This window comes from Polypterus senegalus, chromosome 17, assembly GCF_016835505.1.
Source record: "Polypterus senegalus isolate Bchr_013 chromosome 17, ASM1683550v1, whole genome shotgun sequence".
In the NCBI taxonomy this organism is placed as follows: domain Eukaryota; kingdom Metazoa; phylum Chordata; class Cladistia; order Polypteriformes; family Polypteridae; genus Polypterus; species Polypterus senegalus.
This window is the reverse complement of record NC_053170.1, coordinates 77564330-77585371: the sequence shown is the minus strand read 5'-3', so window position 1 is coordinate 77585371 and position 21042 is coordinate 77564330. Positions and strand designations below refer to the sequence as shown.

At 37.9% G+C, this 21042-nt stretch overlaps 1 protein-coding gene across 2 annotated transcripts in view; it reads left to right on the top strand.

Annotated features, from left to right (window-relative positions):
* Nucleotides 1–21042, top strand: part of zgc:91944 (uncharacterized protein LOC436941 homolog) — an 84456-nt gene that overhangs the window by 20056 nt on the left and 43358 nt on the right. For both annotated transcript variants that reach the window (XM_039740094.1, XM_039740093.1), the window contains exons 5-7: nucleotides 11954–12064; nucleotides 12139–12292; nucleotides 12823–12905. In XM_039740094.1, the coding sequence (XP_039596028.1) occupies nucleotides 11954–12064; nucleotides 12139–12292; nucleotides 12823–12905 (348 nt within the window). The remainder of the gene's footprint in view (nucleotides 1–11953; nucleotides 12065–12138; nucleotides 12293–12822; nucleotides 12906–21042) is intronic.

The following is a 21042-nucleotide window of genomic DNA, read 5'->3' as shown; positions in this document are numbered from 1 at the left end:
TTTAGGCACCTATGTCATCAGAAAGGCACCAGAAAAAGGGACCTCAAAGTTACTATTATGGAAGTTAATTTAGAGCACGTATGCTGTGAATGTAAGAGCTGTAATAGTTCCCCTGCATACTTTAAAAGAAAGTCTCGCCATCATTTCATTTTTCACAATTTGTGAAAACAAGACATGGTGTCAGAATAGAGGACAGTCATGGATTTTGTTGGAGTTCCCTCGCCACGAATTGACTGAGATTCTCTTAACCTGCCTGGAGAATGGAAAAAGTTGTGACAGCACGTGGAGCTGATGTTTTCTGGGCGCTAAAAGGCAAAGACGAGAGTGAGAAATGCAGCTACCTGCTCCTGTGGACTGGGGGGGGAAAAAAAGAAGAGACATTTTTAATACATAGACTCTCACCCAGGAGGAAGCCAAGGTACTGAAAACTTTTTATAGCCGTTTTGAGGCGTTTGTCATGCCTAAGACGAATATGATATTCGCGAGATACAAGTTTAATTAGAAGACACAGAGTATAAACGAGACTTTTGATCACTTTATAATGGAGTTAAAATTGCTGGTGAAGGACTGTGCTTATGCAAACGAATATGAGATGGTCAGAGAGACTAGTGTTTTGCACAAACTAGGTGAAAGTGTGAGAGAAACTTTTAAGTGCCGGGTCTTAGCTAACATTAAATAAAACCGTGGACATCACAAGATCGCACGAGATAGCACAAGCACAGCTGAGAACCTTCGATGCATGTACTCGGAGCTGCTCACATGAACTGACTGTGAACGCAGTACGCAGACAACAAGCAAGAGCTCCAAAGAGCGCTGAACAAAAAACGTATTATACAATTGAGAAGGCAGCAAAAGAATATGAAGCGAGTGACGCATACAAGCATATTCATAAGTGCGGCTACTGCGGAAACAAAGCACACGGTGGAAAAAGTCAATGTCCAGCTAAAGGAAGACAGTGTAAACAATGTGGTAAATTGAACCACTTTGCTAAAGTTTGCATGACTGCGAAAGGTAAACCCGTGCATGCAGTGTGTGATGTCTCAGATAAAGAGGAAGACGGGCTGTTTATTGATGCAGTAAGAAAGGAACAACCCTCTGAAGCTGAACGAGCCTTTGTAGACACATCAATAGGAAAGCAAGGTGTAAAGCTTAAGTTTAAATTAAGTTCATAGACACGCTGCCGCTAAATATTCGCAGGCAAATCCACAACTTCATACCGGGAATGCCTGTTCAACATCTTAGATTCACGAGTACCGATTTGGGTAGTGAACACTTTGATGAATGAAACCTGTTATCGTTACAACGGTTGACAAACACGGAATGTAACTTGAACACAACACATCCTCCAAATACGAACCTGATTGAAAGAAATAATGATAATCAAATCCTTGATGACAGCAACACTCATAACCGTAACAAAACAATTACATTGACAATCATGTTACGTTATTTTTAAAATGTTTCCTTTTCTTTTTCATAACTTTAACACACTACTTCTCCGCTGCGAAGCGTGGGTATTTTACTAGTCCTCCACTAAAATGACTGATATTCGGACTTCTCCAACTATTCCACTTTTTTGTTTGTGTTTTGCATCAAACTGCTAGTATTGAGTTGATTTTTTTATTTGTTAAATTCTTTATGTCTTTAAATTTTTTGTGTACCAAACACCCTGTTGTGTCAGTAGGGTGTTAGTAGTAGTGTCACCTATTTTGTCTTAACCTTTTGAACTGAATACACCTTTTCCTTTCATTTTCTCTGTACTCTTATTGACAATAGTTATCAATAGTTCCACTACACATTGTATTTTAATTCTTTTTGAGCGGAGGTGTGGTAAAACTGTCTTTATTAAAAAAAATGACTAAACAACATTGAGGTGCCTCCAAGGTTCAGATTGAGCAAACAGAATACATGGGAAGGCTGAATTTACATATACTACAACTTTTTAAAGGAGGGTTCGGGGTATTTTAAATTGGCGTATTGTATGTGAGCAAAGTTAAATGCATGTGATTATGATCCTTCTATGTCTGGTTTCCTCCCCAACCTTAAATGATGAATATATGTTAATATTTATGCCATTACTAATATTAATTTACTTTAATTGTGTTCAATGCAGTTTCAGTGCCTCCTTTTCAGTGTACATTGTCACACAGCAAGAATCTGAGCCTGTGTGCATGCAAGTAATGTGCAGAGGAACCTTTTAAGATGCTGTTGGGACTGGAGGTTTTTTTTAACTACAACATTAGTCTTTCATGTTTGGTGAAATACTACTGTAATAACAATAAGTGATTTGTCACAGACCGCACAAAATACATTCTGATTCTCATTGTGTTTGTCACAAAAACATCTGAATACAGAAAAATGTATAACACAGCTATTGAATATGTTTATGCAAATTTAACATCAACAGAACTGCATGCAAATGTGTTATCAAACTTCCACTTAGTCTTCCAGCAAACAAGACTCCTTTAATTTTGTATTTGTACCAATGTATACACACACAAGTTAATTTGAATCTCTCCGGTGTTTGTTAGTGTTCAGGTAATTGACCACTTCTAATCTTAAAGAAATTTGTGAGTGATTACTTCATATTAAATCTTTTTCTTTGTCTACTGTGTATTTGGGTAGGGGAGGGAATCTCAGAAGTAACTTGTATATTTTTGTATGTCTTATTGAATTGTAAATTATTGTAATGAAAATCTTAAAATTATTACAATTAAAGAAAAAAATGAAAAAAAAACAGTGCTGTAAGTCTTTGCAGTAGGAAATGTTAACTGATTATATACAATACAATACACATTTTAGTAGCATACAATTTAAAAATTGAAAGGACAGTGGTTTGCGTCCCAAGTCCCACTTTTGTCTATGTGTGTGTCCTCTGGATGCTTTGGTTTCCTCCCACTGTCCAAAGACATGCCATTTAGGTGAACTGGCAATGCTAAATTGGCTTGTGTGTGTGTGTGTTTTCAGCCTGTAAAGAACTGGTGCCTTGTTGCAAAGTTTGCTTCTGCTTTGTGCCCTGTGCTAACTGGGATTAGCTCCAGACCCAGTTTCCAAATCCTAAACCCTGGTCTAGATATAATAGGTTAGATAATGGCACGACGATTTACAAATGATTTGATACTGATGTACAAATCCAACAGGGATAGTTGTAGTTATATATTTTTTTTGATTGAAGATTGCCTAGAGATACTGTATGTACCTCTGTTGTACAATCATTTAGGCAAAGTTATCCAGCATATGGTGCTCTCAACTACTGGATAAAATAAAAATTACATTTCTATAATACTGTAAAGTTTATATTAATTTGACTGTGTAACAGTTTAGACATACGTAGGATGTAGCAGCTGCTGGGTGAGTTGATTTGTGCTATTGAAGCTTAAAAGCTATCCAGCAAAGAGTGTTCTCCCTTTCTTGGTTACCAAGATAGGACAGCATCTTTATTACCTGAAAATCTGAGCTTGATAGGTGTTATGCAGGACTCTGAAGTGCCATTTATCTAGGTAATTGCCTAAATTAAGACAGACTGTAGAAACCATATTGATAAACATAAACTGTCTATTATATAAATGCTACATAGTTTCATTTATGGTAAATATAAGACCAATTGCATACTTTTAAAGTATGAGAAACCAAATGGCACAACACACTGATTCATAGTTAACTATTCAGCAGTGTTATATAAGTAAAAGACAATCTCAGCCTCAAGCGTAGGGTTGCTGAATTGGAGGAGGAGTTGACTGGCCTACGTTATAGAGAGAGCTATTGGAGCTGGCCCAGCTGTACTTTAGAGATATAGCTTGCACTGCTAAGTTAGTGCGGGAGGAGACTCCAGACCAGACAGGTAAAGATAGGTGGGTCATGGTCACAAGGCACAAGGTAAATGGTGCACACTGTCTGGGTGCATCAACCCCAGAATTGGGAGTGTCAAATAGTTTTCAGGTCCTTGCAGAGCTGGATGGTGTCTCTGAAGATTTGGAGGTGGTAGGCAGGTGTGAAAAGTCCCAACAGTCCACTCCAAACGAGTTCACATATAGAGAGAGAGGTAGTGATAGTTGGACTAAATCATTAGTGGCTTAGAGGCCTAAGTTTGCTCCAGAGTCAGTCTCACACAGAGTATTGCCTTCCAGGTGTGCAGATAGGAGATCTCCTTGAAGGGCTGATAGGCTCTTGGCCAGGGCAGGGGTGGATACAGTTGTCCTTGTCCATGTTGGAATATGTGACATACATAAGCATTGTCTGTCAGTTTTGTGATCCAAATTTAAGAGTTAAGACAGTCAAGGTACTCTTATCTGAAGTTCTGCATGTGCCATATGCCAGTCCAGGTAAGACTGAAGAGATCAGATGGCTTAATCTTGGTGTAGCTTTGAAGGGTATTAGGTTTATTGGGCATTGGGACTCCTTTTGGAACAAATGGGACCCCTGAACTGCCCTGACTGGTTACATCTGAACTGAAGGAGCACTAATAGTCCTGGGTAAAAAAAAAAAATACTGATTTTCTGATAAATTATTATTTTTCATTTAAACGATTCACTATCAGTTAAAGTTCTCAATCTCATGAATCTCTGTCCTGCTCAATTAATAATTGCAGATTTTTGCTTATCTTAGTTCTTTGTGTCCAATTCCGTAAGTGTTGCCTGTTAAGGCTTTCTTCGGAAAAAGCACTTACTATCTCATCACACCTTTGACACTTAAATCATACAGTGGGTACGGAAAGTATTCAGACCCCCTTCAATTTTTCACTCTTTGTTATATTGCAGCCAATTGCTAAAATCATTTAAAGTACTTTTTTTCCTCATTAATGTACACACAGCACCCTATATTGACAGACAAAAAAAAGAATTTTTGAAATTGTTGCAGATTTATTAAAAAAGAAAAACTGAAATATCACATGGTCCTAAGTATTCAGACCCTTTGCTCAGTATTTAGTAGAAGCACCCTTTTGAGCTAATACAGCCATGAGTCTTCTTGGGAAAGATGCAACAAGTTTTTCACACCTGGATTTGGGGATCCTCTGCCCTTCCTCCTTGCAGATCCTCTCCAGTTCTGTCAGGTTGGATGGTAAACGTTGGTGGACAGCCATTTTTAGGTCTCTCCAGAGATGCTCAATTGGGTTTAAGTCAGGGCTCTGGCTGGGCCATTCAACTACAGTCACAGTTGTTGTGAAGCCACTCCTTCGTTATTTTAGCTGTGTGCTTAGGGTCATTGTCTTGTTGGAAGGTAAACCTTCGGCTCAGTCTGAGGTCCTTAGCACTCTGGAGAAGGTTTTTGTCCAGGATATCCCTGTACTTGGCTGCATTCATGTTTCCCTCGATTGCAACCAGTCGTCCTGTCCCTGCAGCTGAAAACACCCCCACAGCATGATGCTGCCACCGCCATGCTTCACTGTGGGGACTGTATTGGACAAGTGATGAGCAGTGGCTGGTTGTCTAGACACACTGAGGAGAGGCAAGACACATGACAGCCCGCATGGAGTTTGCTAAAAGACACCTGAAGGACTCTGAGATGGTGAGAAATAAGATTCTCTGGTCTGATGAGACCAAGATAGAACTTTTTGGCCTTGATTCTAAGCGGTATGTGTGGAGACAACCAGGCACTGCTCATCACTTGTCCAATATCTTGGCTGTGTGCTTAGGGTCGTTGTGCTGCTGAAAGATGAACCGTCACCCAAGTCTAAAGTTAAGAGTGCTCTGGAGCAGGTTTTCATCCAGGATGTCTCTGTATATTGCTGCAGTCATCTTTCCCTTTGTCCTGACTTGTCTCCCAGTTCCTGCCACTGAAAAACATCCCCACAGCTTGATGCTACCACCACCATGCTTCACTATAGGGATGGTATTGGCCTGGTGATGAGCAGTGCCTGGTTTCCTCCAAACGTGACGCCTGGCATTCACACCAGAGAGTTCAATCTTTGTTTCATCAGACCAGAGAATTTTGTTTCTCATGGTCTGAGAGTCCTTCTGGTGCTTTTTGGCAAACTCCAGGCGGGCTGCCTTGTGCCTTTTACTAAGTAGTGGCTTCCGTCTGGCCACTCTACCATACAGGCCTGATTGGTGGATTGCTGCAGAGATGGTTGTCTTTCTGGAAGGTTCTCCTCTTTCCACAGAGGATCTCTGCTGCTCTGACAGAGTGACCATTGGGTTCTTGGTCACCTCCCAGACTAAGGCCCTTCTCCCCCGATCGCTCAGTTTAGATGGCCGGCCAGCTCTAGGAAGAGTCCTGGTGGTTTCGAACTTCTTCCACTTACGGATGATGGGGGCCACTGTGCTCATTGGGACCTTCAAAGCAGCAGAAATTTTTCTGTAATCTTTCCCAGATTTGTGCCCCGAGACAATCCTGTCTCAGAGGTCTACAGACAGTTCCTTTGACTTCATGCTTGGTTTGTGCTCTGACATGAACTGTCAACTGTAGGACCTTATATAAACAGGTGTGTGCTTTCTCAATTTTTTTATTTTTAATAAATTTGCAAAAATCTCAAACTTTTTTCACGTTGTCATTATGGGGTGTTGTTTGTGTAATTCTGAGGAAATTGAATTTAATCCATTTTGGAATAAGGCTGTAACATAACAAAATGTGGAAAAAGTGATGTGCCGTAAATACTTTCCGGATGCACTGTATGAACACGTCTAATTCAAATAGTAATTAAAACAATACTACACACTGAAACCAATCCAGACCTGTTGTAACTGGACTACAGAGGTGCTGCACTCCCCTCCACAACAATGTGTGTGTAATCTGATCTGTCACTCTCCTGCTATACCACAATTCTGGGAACTTTTTGACTGCTTCTCGTATATTAAATGTCCAATATCGGAATAAATGTGGTTAATAGTTTAGCTGAAGGGTGGCTTCATGGAGATTCATAACACACAAATAGGTTATTGAATGAAATGTATTATTTAAGAAGCAATACTTGATTATCTTATATTATTCACAAGATGATATAGATGTTTTGTAAAGTAGATGCCATTGCATTGTATTAAAACAAGAAGCCAAGAAAAAAGAAATATGTGGATTCTGAAGTACCAATACATAAACTGGTTAAACTATGGTGAATTTTGAATGAGCGTAATGCTGTGAAAAACTTCTTTTTATAAAAATAAAAAAAAAATGCATATTTTGTTCCACATCTTCCAAATGGCTCTGAGGTTAAGGATCTGTGCTGGTATCCAGAAGGTTGCCAGTTTGAATCCCTGTCACTGCCAAAAGAGATCCTACTCTGCTGGGCCCTTGAGCAAGACCCTTAACCTGTAATTGATCCAAGGGTGCCGTACAATAGCTGACCCTGCGCTCTGACCCCAAGGGGTATGTGAAAACTAACAAATTCCTAATACAAGAAATTGTACAAGGCGAAATAAAGAACAAAAAAAAATGCTGATGTTAACTGTTCATTACTATTGAAGTTCATTACCAATAAAGTATTACTGAAATTTGTTACATGTTCTCAATGCATGGTTAAGTAATCTCTTATTTAAAAAAAAAAAACTTTGAATATTAATGCACACTAATTCAGTTAAGATAAAATTGATATTGAATCGAATTGGGGCATTGTGAATTGAAATAACATTGAATCAAGACATCTTTTCCAATACCTAGCCCTAGGCACCAATGTACTGGGGAGACTAGCGAGTAGGTTAGTCGAAAATTTTTTTTAAACTCGAGTATGGAGTAGGGAGTTTGGATCAGGCTAAGGTTTAGAATTATAAATGAAGGAACAACCAATAGTGTAAAAATAAAAATGCATAGTAATGTAAATTTAACCCAGTGTTTAAATGCAAAATTTAAATTGGTAACACATTAAAAATAGCTAGCCTTAATGTTAGAAGTTTCAAAAATAAAACAAGGCAGTTGGAGTTGCATGCAGCAGAGCATAATTATAATGATATAGCAATAACAGAAATGCAAGGACGTTTGGCTTCATCTGGAAAGCACTAGGGAAAGAAGCTTTATTTTAGGAGTGTGTGTTATAGACCACCCAGTGTAGACAGTAATTTCAGTGCACATCTTTTTAATAATAATAAGAAGGCAAGGTTACATCAGAATTTTATAGTCATTGATGACTTTCTACATGAATACTAACTGTGATCAGTGAGCTTTTCTTTGTTATTAAAGAAAGGTATGTTAAAGCATCAACTCAAAAGGAAGCAGATTTAGTATTTTGTAATAAGATAGAATTGAGGGTGTACAAGTAACAAGCTGGTTAAGTTTGCAGGTGATACTAAAGCTAGGTGTATTGGCAGATAATCTAGAATTCGTTGAATCATTATAGCGGGACATGGACAGCATACTGGCTTGGGCAGATTTTTTGCAAATTTAATGTAACTAAAATGTAAAGTATTACTGAAGTAAAAATGTTAAGTTTGAGTACACATTGGAAGATCTAAAAATAAACAGTACACCTTCTGAGAAGGATTTACGACTCACTGTGAAATTCAACACTATCGACCACACGGTGCCCAGAAGCCATTGTGAAGGCTAATAGGATGTTAAGTTATGATACACGATGTGTATCAAATTCAAGGAGGTTATGCTGAAATGTTATAATGCACTGATGAGGTCTCACCTGGAGTACTATTTACATTTTGTCTCCAGATTACAAAAAGGACATTGAAGCGCTGGAATAAGTTCAGAGAAGAGTGACTAGGCTGATTTAGTGGAATTAGTACAGTTGCTTGAGTCTGTTATTTTAAAATTCGCTCATTCAGAACACAGGGGCACAGTTGGAAACATAAGGGTATTATTTTAGTAGAATTAAGTGGATAGGACTGGAAAGCTTTGTTGGGATGAATAGCCTGTTCTTGTTCTAATGTTGTAAAATGTATAATAGCACAGTACAAATAATTCTTGTGTACAGAAAAGTATTCATGCTTATCAAACATTTATAAAAAAAAAAAAAAAAAATCTTTATTTCTTTGGAAATTATTACAGAACTTCCAATAGCTGTTTAGTTGAATTTCTTTTTGAAAAAGGTGTTTATTTAGCACATGAATTTGACAGTTGAGAGAAGATCCATCTGTCTTGTTTGGTTAAGCTAGAGTCGCACTACATAATTCTCCAGTGATTCACTACTGTGGGTTTCGTTTTACATAGTACTAAGAAAAGTCACAGCTATGTTTTAGACTGTTGCAGTGGGAAACAATTACCTTTTGGGTAGTGTAACAATCTCGGGTACTCAGTCATAGTACTCTGCGAGTCACTATGAAAAAATTAAACCAGTTTAATTTTCATCATAGCGTTGCTAGTATTTGGGGTAGCCTCTTGTGTCTGTTATTGTTAAAAGCCAACAAGAAATGTGGAACGTTTATGGCTACAGATAAAGATGGAGAGTGACTTTGCCAGAGAAGAAGCTCATTGAAATTTTAAAGCCAGCACATTTGGCAGTTCAGTGTTTCATGTTTCTTGTAGCATGACATAGTGATAAATAAAGATGGCCCAAGTCTGCACATTGTTCTGGTGTGTTCCATACAGATTCGCTGTCACAGGTAAATGACGTCATTGTACTTTACACTTGTAAAGTCATTTGGAAGCACAAGGAAAGGTTTGAGGACATCAGTGACCAATTGTGATATCTGTTTATACAATTTGTACACACAACAAGATTCAGCAACTGCAAACAGTAAATTTAACATATTGTCTGACTAGAAGTAGTGTTGAGCCCTGTAGTATGATGCCAGCCTTAGCTAAATGTATAGGCAAGTTGTTAAAGTATCACATTCTGATAGTTGCTAAAGGTTAATATTTCTACTTTAACTACAAGAATTGGAGATTTGCTCCAGATTCCCACGTCTCTTTGTATAAAGAAATACTTTTGTCTTAACTGCACTTGCCCTCAATTTTTCACCAGTGTTCCTGAGTACACAATTAAACATTTAACTGGTAGCAGTAATCATTATTGCTTAATTTGTATTTATACTTTTTTAAATGCAGAGATCTAAATTAGGACTCCCAATCTTTACCTGACTAAACTAAAGAGGTTTAATTTTCGTAGTAGGTCAGAATTGGATATGCCCTTTAGGGATGTCACTTAGGTGCTTCTCTCTGCTGACCATCTTTTTCCTTAGTAGTATGGTGTTCAGAACTACGCACAATACTGCAGTTATAGACCGTGAGCATTGTGTTAATTGGTCTATTTAACACTATTTGCAGTATAAACTAATATTTTCTTTGTAATTGCCTAGACAATGAAAATGTTTCATCAACCCAAACCCTATATATAATACAATATAATTTATTTTTGTATAGCCCAAAATCACACAACATGCTGCAATGGGCTTTAACAGGCCCTGCCTTTTGGCAGCCCTCCAGCCTTGACTCTCTAACAAGACAAAGAAAAACTGCCAAAAAAAACCCTAGTAGGGGAAAAAAAAAATGGAAGAAACCTTGGTAAAGGCAGTTCAGTTTCCAGGTAGGTGGTTTATGGTGCAGTGGGTGTCAAAAAAAGGGTGTAAATACAATGCAATATACAGAACAGAACACAAGTAATACTCAATACAATATAATAGTGTAACAGAAATATTACAAGTACAACACAGAATTCAACAGTAGATGATATTACATAATACGATTTGGATTTGTTGGAAGTCCTTGGGACATTGGCCATCAAGCTGCCTCTCCCTATTGGCCATTCTGTGCTGAGTCAGCCATCCAATAAAAGCACACCTTTACACGATGATTCCTGCAATTCTCCATCAAAGATGACTTTACCTTGGGCAGGCAAACCTACTTGGCAGTACGGCAATGGCACCAAGTGCCACATTTAACTATCATATTACTTATGTGTTAGTTCTAATTACTAACAACAGAGTTGCACTCTGTACAGTTAATAGGCAGCTTTAGTCAGGATATACTAAACTGAAGTAGTGAGTTTTCATCTGGGATTTGAAAGCAGAGACTGAAGAGGCACCTTTTATAATAGTAGGCAGACCATTCCACAGCTTATGGGTCCTGTAACTCAAAGCTCTGCCTCCCAGTGTTTTATTAATCCTTGGAATCATAACCAGACCGGTATCCTGAGATCTTATTGTACACTTAGTTTGTAGTACTAGGGTGTTGTACCATGTTAGCCATTATGAATGTAGAGAAAAGCCAAGCAAAATGACACCTTTTATTGGCTAACTAAAAATATGCAAACTTTCGAGGCAACTCAGGCCTCTTCTTCAGGCAGTCTTGCGTGAAGAAGGGGCCTGAGTTGCCTCGAAAGCTTGCATATTGTAATCTTTTTAGTTAGCCAATAAAAGGTGTCATTTTGTTTGGCTTTTCTCTACACTTAGTTTGTAAGTCATGATAAATTCAGATAAATAATCCAGACCTTGGCCATTTAAGGCTTTATATGTAAAAGAAGGATTTTGAAATCTGCCCCAAATTTAACTGGGAGCCAGTGTAAGGATTTAAGAACTGGAGTTATGTGTTTTATGTGTTTGTATTTTCATGTTCTTGTAGTAATTATTGCAGCAACATTTTGGATTAAAGAAATTGTATAAAGAACAGTTTGAATATCCAGTAACCACCAAATTGCAGTAGTCATTCCTACTCGAAATAAATGCATGAATTAATTTCTCAGTATCTCGCTTATTTCGGACTTCCTAAAGACAGCAATGCCTACCTTGTGTTTATTTATTATTATTATTATTATTAATCCCTTTTCTTTCATGTAGAACTTTGCACCTCATTGCATTAAACTGCATTTTCCAACTGTTAACTCATTGCTGAAGATGATCTAGACATCTTTGTCGACATCCTTGGTGTCAGTGCTGCTGGGATAGGCTCCAGCCCCCTGCAGATCTTAGTTGGAGTAAGCAAGTTTAAGACTGTTGTGTTTAATAACAGTGAAAAACAGAAGTTTAATTTCCAACCATATTTTTAGGCATATTGTCTTTTGTATTACACAAGAGTAAAATGAACTTGTATAAGTTTTTTTTATTTATTTTTTAATTGTCCTGACTTTTCTGTTATAATGAAGGTATCAGCCAGAGCTATATTTCCCAGTGGCTGTTGCAGCAGGGCCTGGAAATGAGTGATGCCAAGAAGAGAGCTTTCTATCGTTGGTACTTGCTTGAGCGGAACCGTCCAGGTAAGTTTTAAATAGCTTTGGTCAGCTGCAGTGAGAACATCTGTAAATTATTTTTCACTCCCTCATGTATGCAGGGGCTACATTGTCTCTTCGTCCTCTTTGTGGAGCCTTGAAAGAAGAGCCAGAGTGGAGGACAAGTGGGAGTCCTGCTGGGGGAGGAACCTCACTGAGAATGCGTAGAGGCAGCCGATTCACTTGGAGGAAGGAGTGCCTCGTTGTCATGGAGAGGTTAGAACTAGTGGCAGGGGTTTGCTTTTTGATTGCTGAAATAAGAGAAAATTCTATGTCTTTAAAGACCTGCTTATACTTGGCGGGTCCAATACAGTGCACGTGACATAAATTTCATCATCAAACTTGGCACACAGTCCCTTGCTTTAGCGACAGCGTAGACTAGACAAGAAAATGTGCACTCTCTGAAGGAGCAGTTGTGTGAAGTGGTGCTTTCTGCACCTACACAATCCAACATTAAATGCACAAAACGATAGACAATCGTCCACAAATTCATGACGGAATATCATCTAGACCCTGGGCAAAGTTGAAAGTTTGTACATTCAGAAGTTGAAAAGTCAGGGGAGTCTTCTACTGCGCAGTGCCTCATACTGAACATGTGAACTATAAACAGACCAAGGGTATGCATCCTCTGTTTGTATCTGTGTCTGCAGCTGCCTGCACCCAACAATTATTGGCCCTTTAGGCAATAAAGGTTAAGGAACTCAGGTAGTGGCATATTTTATTTTGCTTTCTTGTTTTGCCTATAGGTTCTTTGCAGATAATCAGTACCCAGATGAATCACGGCGTGAGGAGATAGCAGAAGTGTGCAACACTGTTATTGAAAAAACAGGTCAGTGCCTTTATATTTATATAGTGAACAAGAAAGCAAAAGTATGTGTTTTTTGGTAATGAGTAAATGAAAATGACACTAGTTCAGCTGTACGCAGAGCTGTTCAAAACATGTTGAAGAAACCAAGATGTTTTTCAACTTGTCTGAGGAGATTTATTTTTTTTTTTTTTAAATAGACGAGACCCTGTAGTTAGTATATAGCGGATTGGATAATGGATGGGTGGATGGTCTCCTTATCATTTAAAGAGTTAAAAAAGAAATGTACATTTTTGACTTTTCTGTTTTATTAATGGTGACAGGGGAAACAAACTTTTTTTTTGGGGGGTGGGGGGGTGGGGGGGAGACTTTCCTTGTCTTAGGGAGTCATGGCTGGGGGGGCTGTCAAAAAACAGGGCCTGTTAAAACCCATCGAAGCATTCCTTGTGTGATTTTGGGCTATATAAGATGTACATGTTTGAATGTAGTAACAATGTCTGATCATTCATACAGTGTTTATATAAAAAAAGGCTGTTTTGAGGTGGTCTGAAATAATTGTTTAATGTGAAATTGGCAAGCTTGATTTCACATAGGATGTTGGGACAAATATAAAAAAATACAGAAGAGGTTTGGACAATTAAAGCACTACGAATTTGTGACATTTGAAATTTGACTTATCATTTAAGTATTACTTATCAAACTAAAATGTTTTTCTTAACCAGGTAGTTATGCCAATATATTCTAGAAGCAAAAGCTACAAACCTAACAGCATGACAAACCAGATATAAAAAGTATGTTACAAAACAACTTTAAAGAGCTCAAACCATATTTTGGAAAGTTCTGCAATGTTTGCTTTTAAAAACATTAGTGTCAAACATAACGTCTAGATTAGATGATAGAATAGATATATAGAACTTTATTTCCTCATGGGGTACTTTGGCTAAATTGACCGTTGAATCAGTTAAACTAATGGTGATTCGGACTTGTTGTAATCAGCATTATTCCCTCCAATGATATCATTCCTCTATTTCTGTTTTATCTATGTTCATTGATGAGTAGTTTTCATTCATCCACTCTTTTAACACTAGAATTGCCTGAGCCTACGAAAAAACTCGTAAATCCGTCCCACCTTAAATCGCTTCTTAAAATCATTCACAGCTCTTCACCAGCGTCTCTTGTCATCTAAATGTGCTGATAAAAATCAGGCTGCAAGTAGCCGGCTATTCCATATCCCCACCAACTTAGAATTTGCACAAACTTCTCCCAGCTCATGCCTTGATTCATTTTCTGGGAGTTAAGTGGAGTTTTAGAGTGGAAATAATAGATCGTTGTTTGGAACACACGCATTTCATGTGTGTTCCGTTTCTACAGTAATCTGTGTAAACACATTGTTAAAACTAGTAGATGACAAAATGTAGGCATAAACTATATAATGTATGAAGCCTGAAGTCCAAATATCAAAGAAATATTTTCACAGAAGGTACAAATCTAACACAACAATTGCACTTTTATTCAAAAATATAACTGCAGAAACAAAAAGCTGCTTTAACATTCGACATTGACACTTGTTTATTATGACTGCCTCCGTAGTGCAATAGAATCGGCTTCCGCCTGGGAATCCAAAAGGTCGCGAGTTCAATCCTGCACCACTCTGTTTTGAGAAATAAACTGCTCTTAGTCTTACTATTTTAGAATAAAAACATATATTTGATTTCAGTTTGTAACAGCCGGTGTAATTTATGATACTTGTAAAGGTTAAACCACTGTGCTTAAATCTAACAAAATAATTACAGTGCCATTTCATTCATCAGAGGTTATCAGAATGTCGTTTACCACACGTGTTAGTGCCATTTCTGTACTTTGACAGGTGCGGAAGCCAGACTAGAAATTCTTGATTAAATTGTGATTTGTAAGGTGAGACTAAAGCTGATTGGGAGCTACCTTTTCAAGAGTTTCAGAGAGAGAGTGTAAACCTCAAATTATAACCTCTATAATTAAGTGTATGTGGGTCAAGGTCTGACTTTTTAAGGAATGGTTTGATAAATGACACTTTTAATGCATCTGGATCTGTGCCATTCAATAATGAGCACTTGATAATGCTAAGAATGCTGGTGCCAGAACATTCTATACCGCTACCCCAGGAGACTAAGTATGCCTAACACCGCTGCACAACCAGGACACAGCTATTGTGATAGCAGTAATACTTAATATTCTTTAACAGAAATTTTTCAGGCTTCCGTGACCAACACTCATCCTTTTTAACCCTTTCACCACAAATACTAGCCCTGCATTTAATGAAAATCGATAAGGACATGAAAAAAGTATATTTACAGACAAGAGATCAAACAACAAATACATCATTAGCATAAAGTTAGAAGTTAGCAATTTAGGGTGCAAGATGCAATCTCCATAAGTAGCCATTTTCACAAAAAATACCATGTTCTTTAAATTGGAAGACGCAGATGCAAAGCAGGAAGCCTAAAGAAGTACACAGCTAGCCAATGCTGGTAATGGTAATGTTCTGTCCTACCAGTCAACAATTTGGTTGCTCCAGATTAGATATGAAAAAGTTAATCTTATGAGATGTGTCTCAGACAAAAATTAAGTCTTCCAGCAGGTGGCTTCCATTGATAGACTTTCCGTGCTAATATGTAACTGCCTGCTTCACCGTTCAATGTCATCTTCCTCCTCCTTTTCTGGGTTAAATCCTCCTTAGGCAATCAGTTCCATCCATGTTGTACCTCCTCCTTGAAGGCACAGACCTGTATAATGTGGCAAACCTACAGTAAACCATTTTTTATTGTATACATTAAGGAAAGGCACACTAACAAATGGCCAAGTAGTACATGAGGCACCCCCTACAATCCTTTTTTTTTTTTTTTAATTGGCACTGGGTCTAAGGAAAAAGTAGTATGTTTCATTTTAAAATTAAAGTTAAGTCTTCCTGTTATGTTACAAGGTTAAAATTTATAAAGTGCAAGGCGAGGCAGAGTTTTTCAAGCAATATTAGGTTTACAATGTGATGCTGAAATCTGGGATCTTATTTTCGACTTTCTCTTTAAAGACATTTCTAAAGTCTGTACTGCTAATGTCTGTAGGTATATTGCACTATAGTTTTGAATTTCCATTTGTTAGTTTAGCCACTGTTCTAAACAGTACACAAGGATTATTATTGCTATCTATTGTTTTAGAATAGAAGTCCAAGTGGGCTTTAAAGAGATTTTTTTTATATTTAACACTCTCTGTCCATGCAATTCAGATGATCTGCGGCTTTGCTGCTCTCCATCTACGCTCCAGTTTTCAACACTCTAACTTAAGAGCTTGAGTGCTCTCATTGAATTAGGGTGAGTTTCTTTGTGCTTTAATCACTTTTATTTTACGGGGGGGCCACTGCATCCAACATTATATATGTTAGCTGTTCTAAATTGTTTTCCATGATTATAGTTGACTTAGTCATAATATGTACAAATCTTGAAGCAGAGTTACAGTCGACAGATATCACACTTTATTTTTTAAACTTTGAATTTTATTGGTAAGGGCAGAACCAAATCAAACGTTAATAATTAGAGATCAGAATTAATTTAATGGGATAATATTTAAAATTTGAATTTCACTTCGTTATAATTAGATCTAATTTGTGGTTATGATTTTGAGTGGAAAAACATTTCATGCATATCTGAGTAGTTGCTCGTGTTTCTGCTTTTTCACTACATTATTCACGTAATTAATTATATTTTGCCAAATTTAATGTTAATGCATATTTGTTCTCAGCTATGAAGTATGCTGTTTTGCCCATTTTGCCAGCTGCTTGTTTCTGTGATTGTGCATTTCTGTTAATGCAGTTCATACAGTATTAATGAGGAGATGTGCTTTGTGCTTTAACGTATTGAAACACTAAATATTTTATTTTGGTATTCACAAATAGCAACTTCGATTGAAACTTACCTGTATTTACTTTTAACACGGGATTGAATTTTGGATCTGTGTACTGTATTAAAAAGTGATTAATCATATCTTCATCTCTTAGAAATTTGTGACACTCTTATGTTAAATATTTACAGCTCGCATCTAATTCGGCAAACATTACATGTGTTGATGCGTTGTTTTTCATCGCCAATGTAGTTTTTACTCATATATTCATCTGTTTGCAGGCACGCATTAATGCAGTATTGACTTTGACTCTGTAGTATTTGTACTTTTTTTTTTTTTTTTATTACATTTCTAGAATTTTATTTTCCATTTGGTAGCAAACTTCTGTTTCTTGTGACATCCCTAGTTATAGATGGATGGTTAGACTTTCAGTATTATGAGCTACTTCTTGCTGATTATCTGCGTCTAGGTCACAAGGGCAGAAGTCTAACTAAATGATGCATAGATGTCCTTTTTACCCATCACCTCCTTCAACTCCTCTGCGAGGGGGAAATGCACTGAGGTGTTCATGCACAACTAAGAATTATAATCTCTTCAGCCTGCCCTGGGTCTGCCCCAGGGCCTTCCCAGGGTTGGACATGCCCGAAACACCCCACCAGATAGGCATCCAGGTACCATTGTAATCAGATGCCCAAACCACCTCAGCTTGCTCCCAGACTAAGTCTGGTTTGTACTGACCTTTATTAAAAGTCATAATCTGTAACCTGGACTCGCATCAAGGAATCAGGCCTTCCAAGGTAGACAATTATCCATAGATCCCAGCCAAGCACAGCCAGAGGGAGCAACACAGGTCCATCCTGTTTGAGGGTCTATTGCTTTGTGGCTTAGGTGGGATCCATTTAGAAAGGATCCCCGGCTCCTACAACTGAAAGTTTGTCCCGAATAAAAAGCAGTTTGGGAGTCAACCTATTTGAGGCTACTCTACCTACCTACCTACTCTACTCTCTGAAAAGAGTTGGAATGCAATTAATAGCTTGAGCTCTTCTAAAAACACCCCACCCCCCCACTGCTGCAGTTGTCAAGCCGAGCAAATTTAATTAACCGTAATACATTGTGGAGTAGGAATTCATAACCTTACTGGTTTAATTGCTGTTCACACTGTAAAGCACAAATAAGACGCAAAGGTTTTTTTGGGGGTGGGGGGTTGGGGTGTGGAAAAGTTTTTTCTAGTTACAGCTCTGTGTAAAAGTAAAGAAGTTGGCCACCAATTGGGCTGTTGTGGGAGTGCTCTGGTACATGTGATTTGGGAACCACCAATAGGTAATGGTAGACCCAATCCTTAGTACACACCAGCATGGTGCTCCCTGGAATTTCCCAAAGCTCACTCTCAATCACTGACATACAGCACAGGTGCATTGAGACAGGCCATGGATTTGAAGTCAATACTGTACATACCACAGGTGCTGGCCCATTCACCTGAGATAAGAAACCTGGGATAATTGTGTTCAGGCAATTGAACTCTTAAGTTGGTGCCCTGTAGTATGTGCAGTTTTCAGATTTTGTCTACTCGAGGAAATCGCATCACTTTTTGACAGCCCACATGACGACAAGGCCCTCTGGTGGTGGTGGCACAATAGTAAACTTGTAATCTTTTATAGAGGGAGAGGACAATGCCATGCCTGAAGTCATTTGTGTTTTTGGACCAGAATTGACAATGATGGATTCGGCTTTGCCAAGAAAAGTAGTGTGATGATGCTTTCTTTCAAGAGTTGAAGGTAGGCCTGTGTCCACTTGCAAGGAGACCCCTCTCTCAGCAGATAAAACAAAGGAGTTGTGATGTCCATAAAAAAAAAAAAATTAAAATAAACTTTTTTTTTTTATAAATGAACTCCTGGGGCACTGGCTGTAATTGTTTTTGGGTTGACCTTGGTAAGTTGTAAATGGAGAAATACTAAACTTTTTGAAAGATGAGTCATATTAATCCAATGCAAGATGCTTAAATCCTTAAAATGTTATCAGATAGATGGGGAGAATACATATAATCCAATATAAATAAAACTCCCAATCATGATCATGCATTGCCCAGAACTAGAAGTCATTCTGGGGTGATGGCAGCTGCCTTCCCTATTCTGTTGCTTCCTACACTTGCCTGCCAACGTTACTGCTTCATGTAATGTTTTTAAAATTCTCTGTTGGACTTTTGTACAAGCGCCACAGGACTAGTTCATGGCAAGATGGAACGCTCAATCACCCTTTCCGCTAACGTCTGGTTTAACCATTCCTTGATTATTTTTCTTTTCACAGGTGATGCAGTAAATGTCCTGTGGGGGAAACCGCTTTGGTTGATGGTGTGAAAAGGGCCACCTCCTAAGCAAGGGTTGGACAAGTTCTTGTTGTTTGAGATTTGTGGGTTGGACTTGTCAACCACTTGCACAAAGAAGTAATACAAGTTAGGCCATATCAGATTGTTGCGCGCTGTCCTCCCAAACTGATGGTCACTGCTACCCAGCAACTCGTACTCCCAGCTGTGACAGGTGGTTGGTAAACTCTACCAACACCAATGTGTCCATTGTAAGCAATAAGGGCATTGACAGGTGGCAGTCTCCCAGTATATCCGTGTTTGACTATTTTCTAGTTTACCACCAAAATTGTGTTTACACAGATTTTTGTGTTCTTGAAATGCCACAGAATTCACTAGAAAAATGTTATTCAAATTAATTTTGAATCTAGAACTTTTCATAGCAGGTTTAATACTAATGATATACTGTAGGTGATTTTTTGGTGGTTAGGTGCATTGGTGATCCTCAGTTGTCCCTGATGTGTGCTTGGGGTGTGTGTGCACACACCCTGCTCTGGGTTTGTTTCCTGCCTTACGCCCTGTGTTGGCTGGGATTGGCTCCAGCAGACCGCTGTGACCCTGTAGTTAGGATATAGCAGGTTGGATAATAGATGGATGGATTTTTGGTGTAACATATGTATCTAACATTGGCATGAAGAGATTTGCTGTTCAATCCCCAGTCTTATCTTTCCCTGTTTCAGTGTATGCATACTAATTTGAAATAATCCCAAAATTCATAATATTTATATGAGTGAAGGCTTTTGGACTAGTATGAAATGATCCATGCAGATATATTGGGTCCAAATTTGCTTATACAAATTTCTACAGCGGTTTAAAAATTAGTTTTTTATATATTCTGTTATATAATGGGTTTTCATTTTTAACTTCCGGAGAGGTCAGGTTAGTTCTTATCAGTTCTACTTACCCTCAGAACTGTAAGTGTCAATGTAACAATGAGCTCCTTAGCTGTAATATCTGGCAATAATATGAAATCAAGGTTAAAGCTAATTTATGAAACCCACTACTTTTACAAAAAATTACAAGATGTCCTCTAAAGTTCAGAAGCAGTGTCATCCTGACCAAACAGTGAATTTTTTAATCTGGAATGTCATAAGACACAATCATGATCTAATGTGTGTTTGGGGGGGGGGATGTGGGGGATATTCTCCCTTCTAACAGGCCTAAATGCTAAGATAGAATTTTAACAGGAGACTCACTTAACAATTAAGGACCAGTTTCAATTGCAAAGAGATTGGATCAGCCAGATTTTTCACTCCAGCTATATAAAGAAAACTAGAGGTGTGGGAGTCTTAATATATAAAACAATCTCACTTGTAACATTGGATGTAGTATCTAAATGGAATTATGCTGTCATGGTGATGGGTAATTTATTAAAATCTAAAGTAATTATGACAAATAGTTATGCACCTAATGTGGATAGAGATTTTATCCAAAATGTATTTGTATCAGTTTCCAATATGAGTACAGTACAGAACAGAGTAGATCATCAACTAAAGTGGCGATAACACCTAATAATGCAAATACAATCACACAGTGTGTAATGAATTATAACTTATCAGACTCATGGAAATTCTTAAATCCAAATTAAGGAGAGTATTCCTTTTCAGCAGTACATCATAATACTCAAAAATTCATTATTTCTTTATCGATAATTTATTACCCACTATCAAATCTTGTAAGTATGATACTATTGTTATCTTTGATCATGGAGCTTGAATCTCTATTCCCTACACAGTCATTTCATAGCTGGCGTCTTAACCCCCTGTTAGAAGGTGTGAACTCTACAGAATTAATTTGCTAGCAAATTGATGATCTTGTAGAGGCAAATGCATCCTCAGAGGTGTGTGCAGGATTACTCTGGGAAAAATCTGAAGACATTTTTAAGAGGACAGATTATTTCATATCTTTCACATAAAAATAAATTGAAGACCA